Source organism: Mixophyes fleayi, chromosome 7 (genome assembly GCF_038048845.1).
Source record: "Mixophyes fleayi isolate aMixFle1 chromosome 7, aMixFle1.hap1, whole genome shotgun sequence".
NCBI classification, from domain to species: Eukaryota; Metazoa; Chordata; class Amphibia; order Anura; family Limnodynastidae; genus Mixophyes; species Mixophyes fleayi.
In genome coordinates this window covers 93,741,811-93,768,744 of record NC_134408.1, presented here as the reverse complement: position 1 = coordinate 93,768,744, position 26,934 = coordinate 93,741,811, and the positions used below count along the sequence as shown (strand labels likewise).

General features: G+C 42.5%; 1 protein-coding gene across 2 annotated transcripts in view; it reads right to left on the bottom strand.

Moving 5' to 3' along the window:
- Nucleotides 1-6,511: 6,511 nt before the first annotated feature.
- Nucleotides 6,512-26,934, bottom strand: part of STRADB (STE20 related adaptor beta) — a 36,098-nt gene continuing 15,675 nt past the window's right edge. For both annotated transcript variants that reach the window (XM_075180129.1, XM_075180130.1), the window contains exons 10-12: nt 17,900-18,144; nt 7,613-7,655; nt 6,512-7,382 (exon numbers count right to left, since the gene is read on the bottom strand). In XM_075180129.1, coding sequence (XP_075036230.1) covers nt 7,245-7,382; nt 7,613-7,655; nt 17,900-18,144 — 426 coding nt within the window. In that variant the 3' untranslated portion in view covers nt 6,512-7,244. The remainder of the gene's footprint in view (nt 7,383-7,612; nt 7,656-17,899; nt 18,145-26,934) is intronic.

Here is a 26,934-nt window from a genome sequence, read left to right as displayed (position 1 = left end):
TTTTTTCCAAATAGGGTCCCCCAACATTCCAGGACCCAGACAAGCCGCAACTAAAGAAACTTGCGGCCATATGCGGTGAAAGTGAGAAGTACAGGTAGGAGAGAGCAGGAGAGTGTGTGAAATGTTGTGATTCTAGTGGGACAATGTAAATTTTTGGTGAGTGTTCTGCCCAATGTAAGGTACAGGCCAAGACTGTGAACTCTCTGTGTACACACTGCATTCTTTCTGTACTACACTGTGGTGCTAGATGTCTTGAAAGTCAGGAGTGCTTGGACATATGTCACGCTCTGGCGATTTCTCCCACCAGCAGCATGCCCAAATGATGCATAGCCATGCCCCCAATTGTATGACCACACCCACTTACAGCAAAATTTTTCAACATGCGCACCTATAAGGGGGCCCCATGAAGTTGTTGTACCGGGCCCTGAATTTCTCTTGGCAGCCCTGTATGTATGTAGGTTGTGGCAGGCAGTGGTTTGGTGCAGTATGTATGTATGTATCCCAACAGTTTTTCTCTGACATGACACCCTATATGCTGACCAGCTCTTTTCCCCAGATATATTTACTCACCTTGTTTCTGGGTTGCTCCTACAAGAAAGCAAGCAGCTTTCATCTCCAGAGCAGGTTTCAGAGTTGAAGCTGCAACTCCGCTGTTAAGTTCCTCAGTCCTGAATGCTGCTACTTCAATCTCTCCGGCAAGTGCCTGTCATTAGCTGGAGGCAGTATTCTTAGTGGAGGCGGAAGAGAGACCATGGAAAACGGAAATCTGATTGCATGTATCATCTTTCACTTGATACATCTACCCTCCGCTGCTCAGATTGCTCTTCATATCTGGGTGTCCTGGAGCAGGGTTAGTATGCCATGTTACTCTGCCTGCTTGTCATGTGACTACTGGTTGTAACAGGGGAAGCAGGGGCAAACACTGAATTTGAGTAGGGGAGTTTCCACACCACGCCACCAGTGTAAACTGTCACATACACAGACAAGCAAAGACTCACACATACACACAGAGTAAAACACACATACATATAAACTGTCACACACTCTTACCTTCTCCTGCATTACACCAATGCCAGCCGTGTGGGAGGCAGGGGCGGGGCCAGGCTGCTGGGCAGAGAGCTGTGATCACACAGTAGGGGACTGACTGGGAGACGATTGCGGCTGGGAAGAAGCAGCTGCTGCTTACTGACGATGCTGCTGCCTCTAGAACACACGGGGAATAGAATTCTGCAGTGGTGATTACCCAACTTCCCGATGCTGTGCTCCTCAGAGGCCGCAATGACTACTGGGAGTTCTCTCTGCAGCTGCTACTTACAAATCATTGGGCCGCCCCACGGTGATTTCATTGTCCATATATGGTAAGTGAAGTTCTCTGTGCTACTTTCAGTGAAAGTGTTTCCCATCTGACTAGAGGGACATTATGAGTACCGCTCCACTCTAGTTAAAGCACTCAACTGATATGTCATACATCCCCAGCAGACACTGCACATCACAATTTATCATACACATCCAGTGCTGCTGTCAGGGATATTGCGCTGGGGTTACCAACGTCCTGATCTGGCATGGATTCAGGGGCTGCTATAAGTATCACCTCCTGTTGTAAGAGATTAGACCAGGGCTGTATATAAGTGTGTACCAGCTGTAAATAAGCTTTAAAGCAGGCTCCCTTTGATCAGTGCAACACAAAGTACTTTTAAATCTCCCGCCCCAGCTCAGTGCAGTGAATAAATTAACAGATGTCACTGAGAGGCGCGAGGTTTAAAATGGGCTTTGTAACAACCGCCCCTCTGGCACCGCATGGACCTATTAAAATTTATAAGGAGAGCGGTGCCAGAGCTAAAAAATGTTAGTGTGTCCACCGCAGCCAAAAAACACTAACCACCTTTCATTTGCCCAGCAAACATGGCTAATTTCTCCTGCTTACAGGAGAAAATTTCTTAGCAAGAGAGCCAGTCATGTTTGTACTTCATGTGAAGCCAGTCTGAGTACACCCAGCACAAGCCTCTATTTGACATGCGCAACGTTATGAAATTCTCTGAAATCCCTTATCCATAAAATGGGGCATATTTTCCTAAATTGTAAAAAAAACCAGCAACTTTCTCAAAATTTTAAACCCCCAAAGGCACTCCTCAGCCCTAATAGCTTTCTAACAAAATACACCCCCAAGTCTTAAAACCTCCTGTACACCGAATTACGCTCTCCCAAAAAAACCAGAACAACGGTGATTTTGCAAAACAGGAAGTGAAAAAAAAACAGCAACATTTTGAACTTTAGATTATTCCTAATTTGTCATTTTTTATTCTTTTTTTTCTGAAATTTAGCATGCTGACGATTCTCCATTCGCATGCCAAATTTCAGCTTAATAGCTTTAATACCTTTTAAAATGTAGCCCCTCAAACACCGTGCCACCCCCTCTCTCAGATTTAACATTCCGTTTATTAGATGCAACCTTAATATAAGGAGTCGTACCCTTATAGTTTATTTTTCTCAAGTTAGATTTTTTTTTTCTAGGGCTGCATATGTTAAGCAATAGTAATACTGAGTACCTTCAAGGTTAGGGGACATTGTAGCAAGTAAATATATTCTCTGTATATTAGGTTTACAAATAACAATCTACCTTCAATATCACTTTCCGTTAAAAATAAAAACACAAATGCAAGCAAATAAAATATTTTATATAGTGATTCTTTACAATTCAATATAAAACAAACCCCCCAAAAAAAAAAATCACATTACAAATTGAACTATATTTCAAAAGCAAATGAATGACACTTTGGTACTTAAAAAAAGCTTGTATGTACATTAAGGCACAAAAGAATTCGTGGTTTCTCGTCAAATCATAAAAAGAAATCAAATCTGTTTTCCTTCGGCATCGGACTTCACATTCACTTTGTCCTATTGGTAATATGAATTATTAATGTTCTGTTTCTCAGACCTGTTGAACTGTATGTAAATCAAATTTCAAAAGAACCAGCAGTGGTGTCACACCTGTGTTTTAGAAGCAGTAATATAGGAGTCAGTAAAAGAAAAAAAGCAGCACATATCTGCTATAAATTCACATCATAATGCCTATTGTGGTTTGCTCTTTGCAGACACACTAGTGGTTCCCAAACTTCTAATGCTCATGAAGGCAATGTATAATGTTTTCACCTGGCAGGCACAAAATGACCATTTGAAATGAATGGAAAGTAGCAGAGCAGTGTTTTCCCCACCAGAAATAAAAACTGCCAAGGAGAATTCTCAGAAAATATGTATGCAGCAGAGACACAGCGCTTCTAAAACAAAGATGTGACACCAACCTAAAACAGAAAAAGGTATATTTACCTCACAATTGAATAAAAACATCTGGGTCTATAAAGTTATATAGATGGGAAGTATTCCTTTTTAAAATTCAATGTAATATACCAGACATCCTGATACATCATTAACATTTATTTATATAGCTCCAGCAAATTCTGTAGTGTTTTTATACAACTGGGGGCAAACATACAATAAACAGTGATATTCCAGAGATATTTATATAATGAAGAGGTTTTAAGGAATACTATTGTAGATTTACTCCTGTTTTTCACAGTGAAGACAAAATGAAAATAAAAAATCAATATGTTGAGGATAGTGACATCATGGGTGAAATTCCTTGCAGACAATCCAGAGACATTTTGTGCAGTGTACATTTTTACAGAACTATACGCTCGTAGAGATGCGAAGAAAACAGAGTGTATTTTTACTGTAAGAACGGTAAAACTGTGCAGCCGCGATGTTCCTGGGAAAATCGTGGCTATTTACATCCCCCCTATGAGGTCTATTACCAATCATATTTTCTTAAGATTAAATATAATTTCTTATTGCAATGATAACAAATGATTTAATGTGTCTATTAAAATTCTTCAGCTGGGACAGTGGCTCCGTTAGTAGCTCGTCGTATAGTAAACCGATCGTAATAACTCACTACCTACAGTTCTAATGGGCTATTATTTTTTTTTTAGACTTTGTGATAGGAAGAAAGGGCAGTCTGTCAGTGAGGGATCTGAATATCATTCTCCTGTGATCCTCTCCCCATAGGATAGAACAGCTAATGCCATCTTCAGATGATGTTCTTGGTTGGATTCAAGTTCCGAATTTCGGAGCTTGATAAATAGGGTATTTTTTGTGAGCGAATATGCTAATCATCTAATAAATACTTACTTTAAAATTTGGTAATCCTCCAAAAACTACCGTTTCCGGAGGATTTACTGGGATAAACCTCCATGAGGCCCATAAACAGACCCCTATGTATGAAGTCCTCTCTTGGATTACAGTTTGCTTACACAATAATGGTGTTAATTCAATATAATTGTATCCACCTCTGATCTAAGGAGCCAGTTGCTTGTATTAAGGAGCAAAAGATGTGAACTCACTGAAATTTTTAAAAGAGGACTGACAAAAGAAAATTCACCAGCAGTGGATATTTTGCCAAGCTCCCTGTATAAATTAGTAATGTGATGTCTGGCCTTTAACCCTCTTTAGTGGAACGGACATAGTTCATTCATATCTAAATGAGGCTGCAATTATGATATGTAAAAGAAAGGCTTGAAAAGGTGTCTATGCTTAGGTAAGAGAAAAAAAAAAATATACAAATGATTTTGTCATTTAGAATTACTGATATAACCACACCTTACTATGTACAATAGTCTGCCTATACAGTTTGGCTGCAGAAACATTTCCTGGTGAAGTGTTCTTCCCCCAACATTTAGTCAGTTGAAATTGAAATATTTTGCACATAACAAATTAAGACAGTTCAAGGTTTTATTCAGTAGTAAAGCAAATAAGCACTCCCTCCCCCCCCCAGTATTATTTGTCTTAGCACATACAATGTTTTAAATTATTTTGGATTATTATATTTAGACTTCCAGAATACAATTTTCTTTACCTAAATACAGCATTAGCTACGGTTAGATTTTTTACTGGAGGAAGTTAAGGGCTCATTTACACCTATCTGCTCTTTTTGCACCTGTTAATAAGCACATAAAAAGCACATTAAAAACAGGTTGTGTCATTCCCAACCTTGAACTGTAACATTTTAACACTGCATTTAAAACTTTAGAATGTGGCACAACCTATTTATCATGTTTTAAATTAGTAAAAGGGCAAAGCATGAAAATAACATGCAAAAGGCAACAAACATTGCATGGCCCTGTATTGCGCTTCATATCAGTTTGACTTTATTCCTTGTGCATTCCCTACAAAGCAAATTTCCCTGGAAGGAGAGCAGCAAGCTGAGCCTTGTCTAAGCAACCTGAAAAACATTTAAACATTTCCAGAGTTTCAGTGATCAACAGAAGTGAAATACCAAAAAGAAATAGCAAATAACACACTGAGACAGGACTTGAACGTTAATCTTCTGTAATGACAGCAGTGCTAGATTTATCATAAAAGACACAGGGAAATTAAAGTAAAACATTTTTTTCACACCTATTTTATTTTGTCCTTTACTGTTTAACTGGTGTTACATCATTCTTTATAAAAAGAGGGGCATGTGGGTATGTTGGACAATGCAGTATGTGTCCTTACTGTGAAGAACTGTGATTTGGGCAGAACATGTTATACAAATGACCCTGAGCTGACTGACTTTGGATACATGTGAATAATCTTTAACAATCTAGATGCAAGAATTTGGTGTCTCGTATCACTACCCTGTGCCATTGGGGATCTTGTTTCTTCCACTATAAAACTCAGTCTGTGGTGTCCTGCTTACCTCCACTGCCCTCCTCATATGACACTGCCCAGTTCACATGCAGCCCTGTCCTCAGAAAATCACATAGGTGGACTTGTCTCTCTTTCCCACAGGCTGTAGAGAGAAGTTGTACAGATAACCGATCCCTATGGCAAAAATTCCTCCTAATTAATATCGAACAGCACAATGAAAACATGGCATGTAGGATTCCATGTGTTCCTTTGCCTCATTTGCAGTTTAGCTCAAATACAGGTAGTCGAGTAGTTATGTCACATCTGAAGTGAAAGTTCATTCCAAGTTAATTGAGAGAAGACAGTAAAGGTTGTGTTTAAGAGATGCTAAATGAACTCAATAATATCAACATCAAATTTAATAGGCAGCTGTTACTGTCCCCTACCTACTTTTTAGATAAAGATACATTTAAAAGAATACCTTACAACTTATGGACCAAGTTCACATTGGTGGGTTTACTGGTACAACGGCAAAACCACATTCAATGGTTTTCTTGTTACATCATAACAGATTTGTGCAGAGGTAACATTTCAGACTGGAGACTCCCCTGGAGGGTGTATTTGTTGTCTTCCATGATAAGGGCACTTGTTTGAGTTCATTGCATACATGATACAATCTTACTATATCTAACTGTGCCAAGTCAAACAACTGCATAGGCGTATTCTCAGGCCCGTCTATCAACATGCAAACCATTTATCAGGGAATATAATAAACAGGTCAAAACTACAGCAACTAATACATTTAATGTATTAATACGTTGTTGCTGCAGATGACAGATAGTGTAGGTGACAGATACACATTGTGGACAAATGAAGATTTAAATTCCTCCTTAACTTCACCTTGGACTTAAAAAAAGGGTCAGTTACGAATACTGTAGCTTTACCTCCATGTGCATATGGAACAGTAGAGTTCACTTTTCTAACATCTAACACCTTTGTTCTAACACACGGCCTAAACAATGCCTACTGAAGTTTGGCTTCTCATCAGTTAGCACGTTAATATGCTATGCATGGATAGATTTAAAGCTGACAAATGTTTTCCCGTCAATATTACTCAAATGCAAGTGTCATGATCTACATTTCATTAATTAAAATACCAGACATTTTACTTTTGGCATCTCAGATTAAATCGATAATATGCAGTGCTAAAAACAAACAAACAAAAAAATCAATGTTTGCAATACAAAAATAGCTAAATATTCACACTATTAAAAATAATACTGATTGAGCAATTAACTCAATTATAAAATAATGGTAAGAAAAACCATTTTCACAAAATTATCACATTCATACATTTATAATAGAAAAACCTTAAATGGCAAGTAGTGTTAATTCCTGTCTGCAGTTTTTAAGTGCAACTTTTGTGTATTCACATTATGCTCTCTGAGCATAACACAAAACCAAAAAAAATATATATATATTAAAAAAAAATTATATAAACAAAAGCCCTTGGACTGTTCACCAGTTTGATATGAAAGGTAAAAACAGAAAGGATACTCCAGGGTTTGTAGTAAACAGTATTAAAATGTCCATTTTACTTCATCTGTTTTACTGCAATTGTTCCAATTCATCGGAGATGACCCAGCTAAGCTGTGCTTGCGCTTTTGTGCCAAAGAGGGCAGCAGCGAGAGTATGGAGCCATGTGTCTGATCTCGTACCTGCAAGATAACCATACATTTATATATAAAATACTCTACACACAAGCCCTTCTTGGTAGCCTTGCTAAAGAATTTTATTTTTTTACAAATTAAATTGCAAGCATATTTTTACCTCCATGAAAACAAACTACTTAAACAAACTAGACACATTACAAAAAAATGCACAGTATGAAGAAAACACATAGTGTTAAAATAAATTTGTGCTAAATATTTAACTATAACAATGTTACCTGCTTGAAGAATGGATGAGACAGCAAAGTGCCAGCTGATGGCCTAAATAATAGAAATGGAAGAGTCAGATGATTATAGATAATGTATATACAGGTTTTGTCAATTTACAGATGTCACATTTTAAAGAATGTTTGCGTTTGCCATCTTCTCAATCTGAAGTATATATATAGGTAGTGTAATTTAAGTATATAGTCTGGGCCTCCCTATCCCTTCTCTTTATGTTTTTTCTAAATGTTCAGCGCAACGGAGCCTTAACAGTTAATGAAGAAATGAACTGATGCAGTGCAATTAAAAGTTTAAAAATAAAAATATATTTAATCAAAACTCATCCTGGTGGTCCAAAAGGGATTGGGGGGCATCTGGCAGCTCCCGTACCAACTTGGTGCCCACGCTTCCTATTTCTTGCGGCTGGCTGCGACCTTATTAGGACTGCTGCTCCAAGATCTGGGTACTATCCTCTTCAAGCCATATTCGGCTTGTTGGGGGCACCAGAGCTTGGAGATTTAAAGATAACTCAACCAGACTTCATTGAGAGAGGGGGCTGAGCTCAGGGGCACACTTAGGGGGTGTTCCATTTATCCAGAAACACCCCTTTCTCTAATCATGGAACCTCCCAGTTAGTAAGTATATTAAATGAACTATAACATATTGTCTGCACCCTAGGAAACAGTTCCATGAGCATCTGCATATGTTTTCTTTAACACTGGCCTTAACAAAAAGGCCACCATCATTTTGCGACTAGTGTAGTATTTTCACAGTTTTGAGTATATTGCTATAGTGTTTGTGTGAAAATAAATGACTGGTTATCATCTGCAGTATGATGTGCAGAACCTGGTAAGTAACTATAACACTAATTTTAATAGTTTTTATTTTAATCGGGTCAGACAGAAGATTAATATTAGTTTTGTAGTGTAATATTAGTTTGGTTAGATGTTCAGATTTATTCAAAGCAGTCAAAAACATAGGGAGAAAGGGCGCTCATGGTGTAGGAATTAATGTACAATCAATGAAACTATTGACTGAACGCAGCATACATTTTTCAAATATAAATAAAGCTTATCTGTTGAATGCTTAATAGATGTACTGCATTACTGTTATGCCTAACAGTAGTACATCTGAGTATTCAACAGATCATTCATTCAGCGTGGGCGAGGTGGGAGCCACCTGCTCCCACCTCTTTAATCTCTCCCTATCCGCCGGCATCTTCCCCTCCTCCTTCAAACACGCCCTTGTATCCCCCATTCTTAAGAAACCTAACCTTGACCCCACCACTCTCTCTAACTATCGCCCCATCTCTCTTCTCCCCTTTGCCTCCAAATTACTTGAGAGGCTCGTCTGCAGTCGCCTCTCCACCTACCTCTCTGACCACTCCCTCCTTGACCCTCTCCAATCTGGCTTCCGCCCCCTCCACTCCACTGAAACTGCCCTGGCCACAGTCACTAATGATCTCCTCTCTGCGAAAGCCAGGGGCCACTTCTCCCTTCTCATTCTCTTGGATCTCTCAGCGGCCTTCGACACCGTTGACCCTGCTCCTCACCCTTCAATCCTTTGGCCTCTCCGGCCCGGTCCTGTCATGGTTCACCTCCTACCTTGCTGACCGTTCCTTCTCGGGCTCCACCTCTGGATCTCTCTCCCCACCCTCTTCCCTTCCAGTAGAGGTCCCGCAAGGCTCTGTTCTCGGACCCCTACTTTTCTCTCTTTACACCTCTTTCCTGGGGAAACTCATCAGCTCTTTTGGTCTCCAGTACCATCTTTATGCCGATGACACCCAACTCTACCTTTCCTCTCCCGATCTCTCTTCCTCCCTCCTCTCCAGGGTGTCCGCCTGCCTCACTGCCATCTCCTTCTGGATGTCCTCTAGATTCCTCAAACTTAATCTCGCTAAAACCGAACTTATTGTTTTTCCTCCCGCTCATTCCCCCTCCCCTTCCGACCTTTCTATCACTGTTCTCAACTCCTCTATTTCCCCTGTTCCTCAACTTCACTGCCTCGGTGTCATCCTTGACTCCTCTCTCTCCTTTGCTCCTCACATTCTCTCTCTGGCCAAATCCTGCCGCTTCCAGCTGCGGAATATCGCACACATTCGGCCCTTCCTCTCCCAAGATGCCACTAAGGCTCTTGTCCACGCTCTTATCATCTCCTGCTTGGACTACTGCAACCTCCTCCTTACCGGCCTCCCCCGCACTCATCTCGCTCCCCTTCGCTCTGTACTCAATGCAGCCGCTCGGCTCATTTTCCTTTCTCGCCGCTCCTCTTCTGTCTCCCCCCTATACCAATCCCTTCACTGGCTCCCCTTCCCCTACAGAATAGTGTTCAAGCTCCTCACACTTACTTTCAAGGCCCTCTCCAACTCCACTGCTCCCTACATCTCCAACCTCATTTCCATCCACGCTCCATCCCGCCCTCTGAGTTTGGCCTATGATCATCGCCTCTCCTCCCCCCTGGTTACCTCCTCCCATGCTCGCATCCAAGACTTCTCCCGCGCTGCCCCCCTTCACTGGAACCAGCTCCCCTGCACCATCAGAACATCCCCCAACTTGTCCAGCTTCAAACGGGCCTTAAAAACCCACCTCTTCCTCAAAGCCTTCCAGTCCCCCACCTAACCGACCTCCTTCCAGCCTCCCACCTACCGCCCTCCCTTTCCTGCCCTCCTCCTGGTCATTCTCCTCTACCCCCTCTGCGTTCTCCCCCTTTCCTCCTCCTACCCTTGTGTCTCTGTCCGTCCTACCCTCCCCTTAGATTGTACGCTCCTTCGAGCAGGGCCTCCTCTCCTCCTGTTCTCCACCACCTTAACTCTGCTCTCCAGCTCCTTGTCTCCTCCGTGAGGTCCTCCTGCCCTTCTGCCCCTCTAGCTACACCGCGGGGGGCTCTCACCTCTCATCTAGCTGTACATTGAGCTTCCGAGTTACTGTGCTTTTTGTTAACTGTTCCGTGCTGTCTCTCCCTGTATCGTGTTTCTGTCTGTCCCTGTACGGATACCTAGTGGCGCCTTATAAATAAAAATTAATAATTAATAATTCAATAATTTCATTGATTGTGCATTAATTACTACACCATGAGCGCCCTCTCTCGCTATATATATATATATATATATATATATATATATATATATATATATATATATATATATATACATATACATATACACACACACACATTTATACACACACACATTTATACACACACACACATTTATACACACACACACATTTATATACACACACATTTATATACACACACATTTATATACACACACACACATTTATATACACACACACATACACACACATATTTATACACACACACATTTATACACACACACACACATTTATACACACACACATATATACAGACACACACACATTTATACACACACACATTTATACATACACACATATTAATACACACACACACATTTATACACACACACACACACATATTTATACACACACACACATTTATACACACACACACACACACATATTTATACACACACACACACACATATTTATACACACACACATACACACACATATTTATACACACACACACACATATTTATACACACACACACACATATTTATACACACACACACATTTATACACACACACACACACACACATATTTATACACACACACACACACACATATTTATACACACACACACACACATATTTATACACACACACACATATTTATACACACACACATTTATACACACACACACACACACATATTTATACACACACACACACATATTTATACACACACACACACACATATTTATACACACACACACACACACATATTTATACACACACACACATATTTATACACACACATTTATACACACACACACATTTATACACACACCCACACATTTATACACACACACATTTATACACACATTTATACACACATACATATTTATACACACATTTATACACACATATTTATACACACACACACACACACACATACACACACACATTTATACACACACACACACATTTATACACACACACATTTATACACACACACACACACATATATTTATACACACACACTATATATATATATATATATATATATATATATATATATATATATATATATATATATATATATATATATATATATATATATATATATGGTTTTTTACTCACCGTAAAATCCATTTCTCTGACTCCATTGGGGGACACTGCGAGACATTGGGGGTATAGTAGGTGGGCTAGGAGTTTTGGCACTTATAAACTTGTTGGTTTTCCACACTCCTCCCCTACTATGCCCCTCCTCTCCAGCTCAGACCTCCGTTTTGTATAACCAAGCCAGGAAGAAAGGAGAAGCAATATAGAAAATAGCACCGAAATAGCACTACTTTCAGAGCAAGGGAGGGTGCGCAGTGTCCCCCAATGGTGTCAGAGAAATGGATTTTATGGTGAGAAAAATCTTATTTTCTCTTTCCTGCCATTGGGGGACACTGCAAGACATTGGGGATATACCAAAGCTTCCTCAAGGGAGGGATTGCTCTGGAACTGCTACACGCAGAATCCTGCGCCCAAAGTTCGCATCAGCTGATGCGAAGCCTCGTAACTCTGCTGTAGATGTGGGCATTGTACAACTGATTAACGAAGTACCCCAAACGAGCCATCAACCGGCCTTAGGTTTGAGCTATAAGGTCCACCAGGCCAACATCCCACCGAATGGTGGACGGGGTGTCGCGGTCATGAGACCGTTTAGGAACTGACCCGCTCCGCTACTAAGCATTGTAAAGAACCAAGTCCCCCTGGTAGAGAACCTGTGGTTGCTCTGGCCCCGAAGGTCATGGCCTACATCCAGCCAAGGGAAAAGTGTCTCCCGAAAAGGGGAAACGACCGACTTTCTGGCCACAAGCTCCTGAATTAAGTGTAATATAGGTACTATCCTCTGGGACAATAGAGACCGGTGAGACGCACCTCTTTATCCTCCTGGAAGGGTAAAAATGTGGGAGTGAAATCCACACTACCGCCAGCGAGTTCCTGTGTACAGTGGAGCTAATCATGGAATTAAGTAACCCTACCAGGGCTTACGAGATAAAAGCGGCTAAAGCAAGCACTCTTATTTCCCAGCTAAGTGTCATGACTTCCCCTTCCCCCCAAAGAGGGGGCTGAAGCGGAAGGGACCCCTTGGATGCCAGACTGAAGATACCGTGATCATATAAACCCAGCACCGAAATTGATATGGAGCCTTGGTAGCTGCAACCTGCAGGGGTCTAATCTCGGAGCCGACACTGGGGCATGTGAAAACGCTGAGAGTCATACCAAGCGCAGTACTATTACCGCCTAAGGAGGCCTTAAGGATAGGGCCTGCAATGCCCCCGGTGTCAAGCTAGATGATATAAAGAGTGGCAGAGAAAGACCTTCAGATGTCCAGGTCTGATCTCAGAGGCAGTCAGAAGGGTGGTGTCGCCACCCGCCGCCAATGTCCGAGAACTGTGCTCTGCCAGGTAACTGAAGGGCCTCAGGATAGACGGGAACCACGCTTTTAGCAAACTCTTTACCCGAGAGAACAGGTGTGGAAGCGACAGGTACACTAGGCTTGGTGAAATACTACCTAAGGGTCTTTAGATTATGAGCGGTCATGGGGGGGACCCGAGAATTATGTATAGATGTCCTGCCCTGGGAACTAAGTCCAGTGCACCCCCAAAAACTCTGCCAGGAGGGTAACGAATGCCCATGTGAGGAGACTATATTCCTGGTCAATAGCCTGTGGCTAAGACTCTCGTCCTTCAGCTTATTCCTGTCGGGATAATGGTCAAATGTATGGAGATATGAGGCGCTGATCAGGTCATAACCTGGACGCCCTCTACCCTGCTGTCGGGCCACGTGTTCCCTTGTGATGGTAAAGAAATGAAACCGGAATGTCATTATCTGACAGATTGTCTGAAGGTATCTTGGTTAGGTCCTGCTGGGCCAGAGGTCCCATCTTGAGCATTCTGAGCACCTGACCTGAAAATAGTGTCTTTCTTGGGTTGACTCAAAAAAAAAAAAAAAGAAAGACTAGGAATCGTAAGAATTCTCTAAATTAGCCTATATTCGACAGACTTTATATAGTACGGTCCGGAGTTCCGGATCTGTGGAGAGACCCCCCCTAACTCCAGACTGTCTGGCTAACGACAGTGAGATAGGCGTGTGGTCTTGGACAGCGAGATGATATGCAAGCCCAATAGCCCAGGGAATATCTTTGGAGATGTCAAAAGGGGAGACTGGAACATTATTGCCTCGAACATCGGGGGAATGTCTTTCAGAAGCCTCGAGCAACTCAGGAGAGAGAATCTCTTTCTGCGCTAGGGCCTTAATTATTATTGTGCTTTTCCTGCGCTGAACTGGAAGGGCCTATCCTTCTGGGAGGAAAACGTATCTGTTGTGGTAGATAGCGTGAGGACCTATCTAGTCTCTGCTCCCAAACACGCGCTTACAGGCACCGAAAGGAGATATGCCTGTGAGAGAAAACTATGACAGCTGCCCTCGGCAGGAGGACGTCCGGATTGGGTACTGTCGAACTCGTCTAGTGTGAAATAGCACTGCCCCGACATGCATAAGCTCGGAAACCCACAAAGTGCAATGTGCAGAATAAAACCAGCCAGACCGGAGACTGGTCAGAATTCTCCTATCTCTGTTCCCTGCCTGCAAATGACTGTGCGCAGTGACTATATCCGGAACAGGAGAGGGCAGGTCCGCCTGCTGGGGAACTACGAACTTAAATGGAATGAAAGGATCCATCTGAGTGCCAGGAAGAGGCTGGCATAACATACCGCCTCTCGGGATACGCCCCGGTATATAGGTTTGTTATTTAACTGCACCTGAGCCGGTACGATATGTTGTTGTTGGAGCCAAGAAGCGAATACGCTATGGGCTACTTTGCCCCTTGTTGAAAAACCATAACAAATAAATGAAAGGGAGACATCTGGATAAAGTCAGCCCCTGACTAGGCCTAGAGGAGCTGACGGGAAGAGATGTACTCTTACCCGCAGAAGACCCTGGATACAACACTAACTGTGCCAATATGAGAAGCTCTGATCTTGGAACGTACTGCAGCATACCTCTGGTTAACTGTTCACACCTTGTCTGAATGGGCCCCTTTCAAACCCCCACTATGACCCTGTTGGGTGTAAACCTAGTGACAGTCTTCACTTAAGCTAAGTGAAGGTCTGATTACACTCTCTGTTAGCGAAGAAAGAAGAAACCTTCTGTGGGTGTCTGCCCTGGGTATGGATAGCAGAATAAGTGAATTGCGAGGTTACAGGGTAGTGAACCCACGGGTACCTCTCCCATATAACTATTTTCTCTGCCCGGAGAGGGTAAAGAGATGAGAATCTGCCCCGTTTAATAATTGCTTATTTGGCTTAGTATCCAAGGTCAGACACCCCGCCCAGGCTCTGGGGAAGAGTTTATGGGCCCGCAGACTCAAGGTCCGCCAGGGTAAAGGTGTGTCTGGTGATTAAACTGAGACAATCCTTTGTAAAAAGAATGTGGGAAAGTAATTCAAGATCCAACTAGACCTCCTCTACTGAGGCATGGAGCATTCTCTGATCTTGACTGTGGACAAGCTTGAAAAGTAAAATTATGCTTAACCCTGAGAGGTGGTGTTAAGCTGTGGCTGTGTGGTCTTAGACCGGGCCAGAGACATGGCCGCTTTTAAATGGGAATATGTGCCTGCGACAGATCTGATCTGCGTGGGCTGAGTGTGTGTAGGACCAATGGGAATTTGCAAGGACAAATGGGAATTCACATACCTTTCAGACCATAACCTCACCTTACTGAGTTCGGTCATTTATGATGCCAGTAATCTATCTTAGACTGGCTTGTCCGGGTCTGCTGACACCAAAGTGGGAGCACCTGGGTAGTATACTTTAACCTCGCCATCTGCCCAGCAGCATCCGGGCTAAGCTGTTCAAACGAAAGTATATAAACAAATAACAAAATAAAAATCTATTTTGCACATATACATTGCAGGCCAGACGCACCAGCAGGTCCGGCTAGGCCAAGCTTCACATAATAAATGTGTACCTAATCTTGGTACACCTATAATGCAGTACAGATGAGTTAGCAGGTATCCTACCCCTGAGGGTGTCCTGTGTAGACATAATGCAATGCTAGGAAAGGTGTTACAGAATAATATTTATGTTATCGTTTTTGTACATACGTATATTATCAATGCGGTACATATACAACGCAGTGCAGACATACCAGCGGGTCTCTTACCCGTGGGAGTCCTCTATTTAGACATACTGCGTAGTAGGAAAGCTGAACAAAAGATAAATTAGAAGTGCATTTGTTATATGTGCACGACCGCACAGATGTAGTTGAGGATCCCCTGTTTCAGGCCGTTTCCTCTTTTGAACATATTTTGGTTTGTACATGGAACAGGAATCACAATATCCAAAATACACCTTTCTTATTAGTTCCATTGTCAGACAATCTGGCCTGCTAGGAAAGATTGTCACAGAATAAATATGTAGCCTGTCGTTCTGTCACCTATATAATGCAGTACGAGGCTGAAGCCCATTATAGGCTCTAATATATATATATATATATATATATATATATATATATATATATATATATATATATATACACACACACACACACATATATACACATATCTCAGACTACATAGACATACTATACATATGCATATACATGTGTAGCCTGTGTCCTAGGATTTATACCTAGACTATCTACTAAGTAAATCCTGATTGACCATTCATTCCCTGAAAGTTATTCTGTCCATTTAAGGAACAGAACCATTCAGGAGGAACCCCTCTCTTAACCACTAAAGTAGAACACACGATACAGAGGTACCTTTTTGGAGAGGGAGGCTCGGGAAACGTGCAGCGCGCTGTGTATAACTGCACCAGGTTCCAAAATGGCTGTCAACTGCTGAAGCCCGCAAACCTGTAGCTGAAGGGGGAAGTTCCGCCCCCAGACTTCCTCTAATGGCCAGCTCCATGCGCCGTCGATTAGCCTATCCATAGTATGGCTGTCTATCGGCGCTACATGCTACAGGTATCATTTTACATGCCCAGACCTGTAGCTGAATGTCCGGTTCTGCGGTCACCTCCGGCGAAGTGTGATCGTGACCTGTGCCCCCTGCTTGTTGCCTAAAGGGGGGATGCCGGTAATTAAGTCAGGGCGGACGGAGAGGCTCTTAACTGCTTCACTCCTGCCCGTCCTGTAATCGCGTCCTGGCCATGTGGCCGTTAAAAATAAAACAAAAATTTTGACTCCTCAGCTCGTTCTGTCTAGGAGCAGAATGCCGGCATCTGTGCAAGGGGAAAGTGAGCTGAAAGGCTGCTGCTCCCCGTCCGCAGGGACCCAGAGTGAAGAAAGCCGACAGGCTATTCACTCTCCTGGGTCTTTCGGGGTCCCTGCATTGCACCTGAAAAAGAAGGGAATAAAATAAAAACATGGAAACTAAAACTAAGTATAGACAGGAGCCTATACCGAAGTGACCTATCTCCTAGGCACTTAGAAAAAACTGAGGTCTGAGCTGGAGAGGAAGGGCATAGTAGGGGAGGAGTGTGGAAAACCAACAAGTTTATAAGTGCCAAAACTCCTAGCCCACCTACTATAACCCCAATGTCCCGCAGTGTCCCCCAATGGCAGGAAAGAGAAATATATATATATATATATATATATATATATATATATATATATATATATATATATATATATATATATATATATATATATACACACACACACATATTTATACACATACACACATCACCACTTCTCTTAATGAGGTTTTTACTTTATGCCATCCTTCTGCTGTACATATGGACTCTGCACAATACCACTACTCTTTATGTCATTCTCATTACATTTCGGAAAATCTCCTCTGTCCATGCACTGACAAAAATTAAAGTTAAAGTTAGAATTATCAGGTTTTCACAAAAACTTTTTGATAAGGGTCAAATTTCCAGAAAACTGGGAATAAAATCAGCAAGTGGAAACAGTGGAGCAAACCCATCTCAGTGCTGCTTCTGTAAAAGTTATTAGATGTCTTCAACTCTGACTCAAACCAACTTCTTATTTACAGGCAAAAGCTAATTACAGAACAAAGTGTCTGTTGCCAGTTTAATCCATCAAGTTTGTTTTAATAGTATAAAAAAAAAATCCTCAGCATATTTAAAATTCATATACAGCTTTGAGTTAGACAAAAAAACAAATTAGAGTACAATAATAAAAATAAAGGAATAAGATCAAATGCAGATTTAAACAAAGAATCTGAAATGTAATACCTTTTTTCTGGATCCTGCTGTAGACAGATTTCCACCAGGTTCTGCAGGGCAGATGAGAATGTTCTTGGGGAAGGTGTTCTCAGTCTGTCACTAGTCATGGTATGAGTCATACTTGCAGCAACTACACTCTCCCCAATACCTGAATCCACACCAGAGCGGGAGATCTTCATGGGGGATTCTTCACAGGGAAAGTTGTTTCCATACAGAGGATTCTGCGGTGGACCTTTCAGCTTTTGTAGCAGCATCTGATAGTATACACAAAGTTTTAAAAAATTATTATATTGAATATTCCCAAAACAGTATTGCTAACATCAGTTGTTTAAAAAGAAAGTTGCAGCCAAAATTTGACATTAATAAATAAATTAAAGGTAGTGTATTACGGAGCTGAAAAATATACACAAAATAATGGTTTAAAACTAAATTTATTCATATATACAAGCCCTTACACTCCTCTGTAGCAAGTTGCAATGTTAGACGAGAGGTACTTCTCTAGCAGAATAACTTGGTAGGTTTTGTAGAAATGTAAGGTATGGTGTAGATTGGTGATCAGTCTCAAACAGGTGCAGAACCAGTGCTGTCACAGTAATGCAAACATCTGCATTCTCACATTCATTTATACCAGATCCCAATAGAACACTGTGCTAACAATGTGGGAGGGGCTTGAGCTGTGCGCAATGGAGTGAGGAGATAAGACTTTACTTTTATAGAACTGTAGTGAAACGTTAGGATATATTGGAACATTTATTTTTCCTCCATGGTTCAGATATGAAAAATTTGGTGTTTAGTGGTACTTTAAAAATTCATCATAGACAAGCACAGAGTGGCGTTATAAACACACCTGAATTTAAATTGTGAGCCCTCTTTTACTGTGTTTCATCCATTGCTACAGACAGCCACTGTCCCAACCAAAACCACACCCTATTTCTATAAAATAATATTTAAGATAAATTACTGCTGTGACATTTGTTTCCTCAACAACCACATAATCTCCCAGCAGCAGAAGTACACATACATATAGGGGAAGATTCAATTGTCCACGATGTTCCTAAGAACATTGCAGGCGTTTTGTTTTTTTTTTACCGTCACTACTATAAAAAGTAACGCTGAGTGTTGCTTGCACTTCTCTGGGGCGCAAGAAAAAAATCAGCATTGATCCGACCAAACCTAAATGCATGTAGGTTCTATTACAGGTCTTCGGTCCAAATTTATTTCTGCTATATCTGCCTTTCACAGTGGCCCTACAGCTAGAATTTGATCTGACAGGTTTCTCTTCAGACTTCATTCATTACCATCCTTAATGATAATTTCCAAGACTGACCTCTCCTCTCCACTTTGTCCTCTGCATTTAACCAATTGTTTAAAACAAAACAAAAAATCAGAAGAAACCCTGTCATCTCGGGACTGATAGGACATAACTTTAAGATCTCTTTCTGCTGAGGATACGCTTCAAACAACACTCAGAGCTGGTGCAGTTTAGACTAAGTTGAGATCACACAGGGCAAACGGAGAAAGATATGGAGGTTGTAAACAAAGTATACCCTGCAAAAACGTCTTAACATCCTCTAACAGTGCCAGTCTTCTTTGAAATCTTAAGAGAACTAAGGCAGATACCGGCATCCAACTGGATCATAAACAACCTCTGTTTTGCAGACCTGATCTCCCTAGGGAAACCAGCCACGTGCTGACCAGCCTGGGGCTGGTTTGGCATTGCAGCAGGGTTTCCATGCTACAGTACCACCAATCCATTGAGAATGGGCAATTACTGCAGAAATCCTCCCTCCGCTGCCACCAAAGGAGTGACCGACGTATCATTTGACTGGAAAGACAAACTTGAGATCTGTTTCACCTGAAACTCTCTCACATGATACTGAGCAAATTGGAGAGCTTCGAAAAGCAACACCATCTAGCCCAGAACCTACAAGTGTACTAAAGACTCTCCGACAGCCAACAGAGACCTAATCTTTTGCAAGGCCAGAACCTTGTCCGGCAACAAGAACACACTGTTTCTGGGTGTCGATAAACTCACCCACAAAGATCATCCACTGTGAATCAATTTGGACGTCTCAAAATTCGGAACCCAACTGTTGGATTCCAGAGTTTGTGCGGTCATCTGTACATCAGACAGAAACACTGACGGCGACACTGTTTTGATGAGAAGATTGTCCAAATAGGAAATGTCCAAATAGGAAGGGATTGTCACTCCCCTGAAACTCCATTTTAAATCTGGGCTCCCAAAACGGTGTTTAAATATTTCAGATTGAGAATTGGTTTGAAAGAACAGTCAGTTTTTTCTGAACCAAGAACATGTTGGAGTAAAACCCCAAAACCTCGTTGATGGGCTGGGTTACCAGAATGTTTGTCATGCCATTTGCTTATCGGAAGACTTGGCTGCTGCACGTCTAGCTGCCTAAGTCTGCCTCCCTAGATGCAAACAAACCCTGGGGGCAGAAGCCTGGAAACTTTTGACTTGGCATTTCCCATTTACCAATATCCTCAGAAAGTAGGGCATAATAGTTCTGTAGCCTTTCCCAACAAATCATCTAGCTGAGAGATAGAAAAGAAAGTGTTCTTTTCGCTAACTGCTTAAACAGGGTATGGCCTGCAAACTTAGCGACTGCCATGTCCGGGATGGCAGCCCATATCAGCTCATCCACTGCCTGACCTAGAGCAGGGACCTCCTCCCAAAGATCATACCCAACAAGCAATTTACCATCTTCCTGGGAGGCACAGTCAGAACATCATTCCTAGGTTGGGTACAGGGCCGGACTCAAAGAGTCTATTACTTGGTAGCTGGCCCCTCCTCTGGTACCAGCCACCTTTCTTATTGGCCACAGATCCTCCTGATCCGTCTACCCCTCCCCTATGTGTGAGAGCCCAGTGTCACATGGGACACGTACCACGTGACAAGTACCGTCCCATGTGTGAGCAGCAGCAGAGAGTGCACGTGGAGGGAATAAGGCAAGTTTATGTGTGTCTCTCTATGTTAGTATACAGTGGGTTTTGTAACTATTACTACAGTGTGTGTGCTGCTTTGTTAATTGTGTGTGTGTGCTGCTTTGTTAATTGAGTGTGTGTGCTGCTTTGTTAATTGAGTGTGTGTGCTGCTTTGTTAATTGTGTGTGTGTGCTATTGTTAATACACTGTGCTGTTAGAGTGGGGGCTACTATGTCTGCAATACAGTGTATGTGGGACACTATGTCTGCAATACAGTGTGTGTGGGCACTATGTCTGCAATACAGTGTGTGTGGGCCACTATGTCTGCAATACAGTGTGTGTGGGCCACTATGTATGCAATACAGTGTGTGTGGGCCACTATGTATGCAATACAGTGTGTGTGGGCCACTATGTATGCAATACAGTGTGTGTGGGCCACTATGTATGCAATACAGTGTGTGTGGGCCACTATGTATGCAATACAGTGTGTGTGGGCCACTATCTATGCAATACAGTGTGTGTGGGCCACTATGTATGCAATACAGTGTGTGTGGGCCACTATGTATGCAATACAGTGTGTGTGGGCCACTATGTATGCAATACAGTGTGTGTGGGCCACTATGTATGCAATAGTGTGTGTGTGTGTATGTGTGTGTATGTATGTATGTATGTATGTATGTATGTAATACAGTGTGTGTGTGTGTGTGTATGGTCCACTATGTATGTAATACAGTGTGTGGGCCACTATGTATGTAATACAGTGTGTGTGTGTGGGCCACTATGTATGTAATACAGTGTGTGTGCGTGTGGGCCACTATGTATGTAATACAGTGTGTGTGTGTGGGCCACTATGTATATAATACAGTGTGTGTGTGGGCCACTATGTATGTAATACAGTGTGTGTGTGTGGGCCACTATGTATGTAATAAAGTGTGTGTGTGGGCCACTATGTATGTATTACAGTGTGTGTGTGCCACTATGCATGTAATACAGTGTGTGTGTGTGTGTGCCACTATGCATGAAATACAGTGTGTGTGTGTGTGTGTGCCACTATGTATGTAATACAGTGTGTGTGTGGGCCACTATGTATGTAATACAGTGTGTGTGTGGGCCACTATGTATGTAATACAGTGTGTGTGTGGGCCACTATGTATGTAATACAGTGTGTGTGTGGGCCACTATGTATGTAATACAGTGTGTGTGTGGGCCACTATGTATGTAATACAGTGTGTGTGTGGGCCACTATTTATGTATTACAGTGTGTGTGTGCCACTATGCATGTAATACAATGTGTGTGTGTGTGTGTGGGGGGGGGGCACTATGTATGTAATACAGTGTGTGTGTGTGTGTGTGACACTATGTATGTAATACAGTGTGTGTGTGCGCGCGCAAGTGTGGGCCACTATGTATATAATACAGTGTGTGTGTGAGTGGGGGCCACTATGTATGTAATACAGTGTGTGTGTGTGTGTGTGTGTGTGTGTAAATGGGTGCCACTATGTATGTAATACAGTGTGTGTAAGAGTGTGGGCCACTATGTATGTAATACAGTGTGTGTGTGTGGGCCACTATGTATGTAACAGTGTGTGTGTGTGTGGGCCACTATGTATGTAATACAGTGTGTGTGGGCCACTATGTATGTAATACAGTGTGTGTGTGTGTGGGCCACTATGTATGTAATACAGTGTGTGTGTGTGGGCCACTATGTATGTAATACAGTGTGTGTGTGTGTGGGCCACTATGTATGTAATACAGTGTGTGTGTGTGGGCCACTATGTATGTAATACAGTGTGTGTGTGGGCCACTATGTATGTAATACAGTGTGTAGGTGTGTGGGCCACTATGTATGTAATACATTGTGCGTGTGTGGGCCACTATGTATGTAATACAGTGCGTGTGTGTGGGCCACTATGTATGTAATACAGCGTGTGTGTGTGGGCCACTATGTATGTAATACAGCGTGTGTGTGTGGGCCACTATGTATGTAATACAGCGTGTGTGTGGGCCACTATGTATGTAATACAGTGTGTGTGTGTGGGCCACTATGTATGTAATACAGTGTGTGTGTGCGCGCGCAAGAGGGCAGGGCCATCTTAACAACATTATGGGCCCCTGGGCAAAGCAGTGCACCGGGGCCCCTAGATATAGATATAGATGTATATAGATACAGATATAGATATATAGAGATAGAGATAGATATATGTACTTGCTCAGTGACCCTTGAAGGTTTTTTTTTTTTTGTAGGTTTTTTTCTTTTGCAGGATTATTTATTCTCATTAAAAGCCCTGCCTATGGGGCCACCTTGTCCGTGGGGCCCCCGGGCAGCTGCCCATCGTGCCCAATGGAAAAGATGGCCCTGCAAGTGGGGGCCACTCTGTATGTAATACAGAGTGTGTGTGTGTGAGAGTGGGGGACACTTTGCATGTAATACAGTGTGTGTGTGTGTGTGAGAGTGGGGGACACTATGCATGTAATACAGTGTGTGTGTGTGTGTGGGGGCCACTATGTATGTAATACAGTGTGTGTGTGTGTGTGCGAGTGGAGGCCACTATGCATGTAATACAGTGTGTGTGTGTGTGTGTGTGAGAGTGGGGGACACTATGCATGTAATACAGTGTGTGTGTGTGTGGGGGCCACTATGTATGTAATACAGTGTGTGTGTGTGTGTGTGTGTGTGTGTGTGTGTGTGAGAGTGGAGGCCACTATGCATGTAATACAGTGTGTGTGTGTGTGTGTGTGTGTGTGTGTGTGTGTGTGTGAGTGGGGGCCACTATGTATGTAATACAGTGTGTGTGTGTGGGCCACTATGTATGTAATACACTGTGTGTGTGTGTGGGCCACTATGTATGTAATACAGTGTGTGTGTGTGGGCTACTATGCATGTAATACAATGTGCATGTGTGGGCCACTATGCATGTAATACAGTGTGTGTGTGCGAGTGCACGCGAGTGGGGGTCACTATGTATGTAATACATTGTGCGTGTGTGGGCCACTATGTATGTAATACAGTGCGTGTGTGTGGGCCACTATGTATGTAATACAGCGTGTGTGTGTGGGCCACTATGTATGTAATACAGTGTGTGTGTGTGTGTGTGGGCCACTATGTATGTAATACAGTGTGTGTGCGTGTGGGCCACTATGTATGTAATACAGTGTGTGTGTGTGGGCCACTATGTATATAATACAGTGTGTGTGTGTGTGTGTGTGGGCCACTATGTATGTAATACAGTGTGTGTGTGTGTGTGGGCCACTATGTATGTAATAAAGTGTGTGTGTGGGCCACTATGTATGTATTACAGTGTGTGTGTGTGCCACTATGCATGTAATACAGTGTGTGTGTGTGTGTGCCACTATGCATGAAATACAGTGTGTGTGTGTGTGTGTGTGTGTGTGTGCCACTATGTATGTAATACAGTGTGTGTGTGGGCCACTATGTATGTAATACAGTGTGTGTGTGGGCCACTATGTATGTAATACAGTGTGTGTGTGTGCCACTATGTATGTAATACAGTGTGTGTGTGGGCCACTATGTATGTAATACAGTGTGTGTGTGGGCCACTATGTATGTAATACAGTGTGTGTGTGGGCCACTATTTATGTATTACAGTGTGTGTGTGCCACTATGCATGTAATACAGTGTGTGTGTGCCACTATGCATGTAATACAGTGTGTGTGTGTGTGTGTGGGGGGGGGCACTATGTATGTAATACAGTGTGTGTGTGTGACACTATGTATGTAATACAGTGTGTGTGTGCGCGCGCAAGTGTGGGCCACTATGTATATAATACAGTGTGTGTGTGAGTGGGGGCCACTATGTATGTAATACAGTGTGTGTGTGTGTGTGTAAATGGGTGCCACTATGTATGTAATACAGTGTGTGTAAGAGTGTGGGCCACTATGTATGTAATACAGTGTGTGTGTGAGTGGGGGCCACTATGTATGTAATACAGTGTGTGTGTGTGGGCCACTATGTATGTAATACAGTGTGTGTGTGTGGGCCACTATGTATGTAACAGTGTGTGTGTGGGCCACTATGTATGTAATACAGTGTGTGTGGGCCACTATGTATGTAATACAGTGTGTGTGTGTGTGGGCCACTATGTATGTAATACAGTGTGTGTGTGTGGGCCACTATGTATGTAATACAGTGTGTGTGTGTGTGGGCCACTATGTATGTAATACAGTGTGTGTGTGTGTGGGCCACTATGTATGTAATACAGTGTGTAGGTGTGTGGGCCACTATGTATGTAATACATTGTGCGTGTGTGGGCCACTATGTATGTAATACAGCGTGTGTGTGTGGGCCACTATGTATATAATACAGTGTGTGTGTGTGTGTGTGGGCCACTATGTATGTAATACAGTGTGTGTGTGTGTGTGGGCCACTATGTATGTAATACAGTGTGTGTGTGGGCCACTATGTATGTATTACAGTGTGTGTGTGTGCCACTATGCATGTAATACAGTGTGTGTGTGTGTGTGCCACTATGCATGAAATACAGTGTGTGTGTGTGTGTGTGTGTGTGTGCCACTATGTATGTAATACAGTGTGTGTGTGGGCCACTATGTATGTAATACAGTGTGTGTGTGGGCCACTATGTATGTAATACAGTGTGTGTGTGTGCCACTATGTATGTAATACAGTGTGTGTGTGGGCCACTATGTATGTAATACAGTGTGTGTGTGGGCCACTATTTATGTATTACAGTGTGTGTGTGCCACTATGCATGTAATACAGTGTGTGTGTGCCACTATGCATGTAATACAGTGTGTGTGTGTGGGGGGGGGGGGGCACTATGTATGTAATACAGTGTGTGTGTGTGACACTATGTATGTAATACAGTGTGTGTGTGCGCGCGCAAGTGTGGGCCACTATGTATATAATACAGTGTGTGTGTGAGTGGGGGCCACTATGTATGTAATACAGTGTGTGTGTGTGTGTGTGTAAATGGGTGCCACTATGTATGTAATACAGTGTGTGTAAGAGTGTGGGCCACTATGTATGTAATACAGTGTGTGTGTGAGTGTGGGCCACTATGTATGTAATACAGTGTGTGTGTGAGTGGGGGCCACTATGTATGTAATACAGTGTGTGTGTGAGTGGGGGCCACTATGTATGTAATACAGTGTGTGTGTGTGGGCCACTATGTATGTAACAGTGTGTGTGTGTGTGTGGGCCACTATGTATGTAATACAGTGTGTGTGGGCCACTATGTATGTAATACAGTGTGTGTGGGCCACTATGTATGTAATACAGTGTGTGTGTGTGTGGGCCACTATGTATGTAATACAGTGTGTGTGTGTGTGGGCCACTATGTATGTAATACAGTGTGTGTGTGTGTGTGGGCCACTATGTATGTAATACAGTGTGTAGGTGTGTGGGCCACTATGTATGTAATACATTGTGCGTGTGTGGGCCACTATGTATGTAATACAGCGTGTGTGTGTGGGCCACTATGTATGTAATACAGCGTGTGTGTGGGCCACTATGTATGTAATACAGCGTGTGTGTGGGCCACTATGTATGTAATACAGTGTGCGTGTGTGGGCCACTATGTATGTAATACAGTGTGTGTGTGTGTGGGCCACTATGTATGTAATACAGTGTGTGTGTGTGGGCTACTATGCATGTAATACAATGTGCATGTGTGGGCCACTATGCATGTAATACAGTGTGTGTGTGCACGCGAGTGGGGGTCACTATGTATGTTATACAGTGTGTGCGTGAGTGGGGGCCACTATGTTAATATAGTGTATGAGGGAAGAATCAGGGGGGTCTTAATATAGTGTGGTAGGTAGGCTATTTAATGGTGGAGTGCATGTGGGGGATAATTATTTATTGGATGCTATTTTATTTGTGGGGCTATTTAATTTTATAGTGGGACCTATTAATTTAAGGTTAGGTGACGGGACCTTTAATTTAATGGCTGGGGTGGTTTGAGGATATTAATTAAATGTGGGGCTGATTTTGGGGAGGAGGGCTATTTTTTAAATGTGAATATGAATTATTTAATGCCGTGGATGGTTGTGGGAAATTATTACATTTAACGTAAATGCTATTTAATTTATTGTTGGGGCTGTTTGGAGGGAGGGAAAGTCGC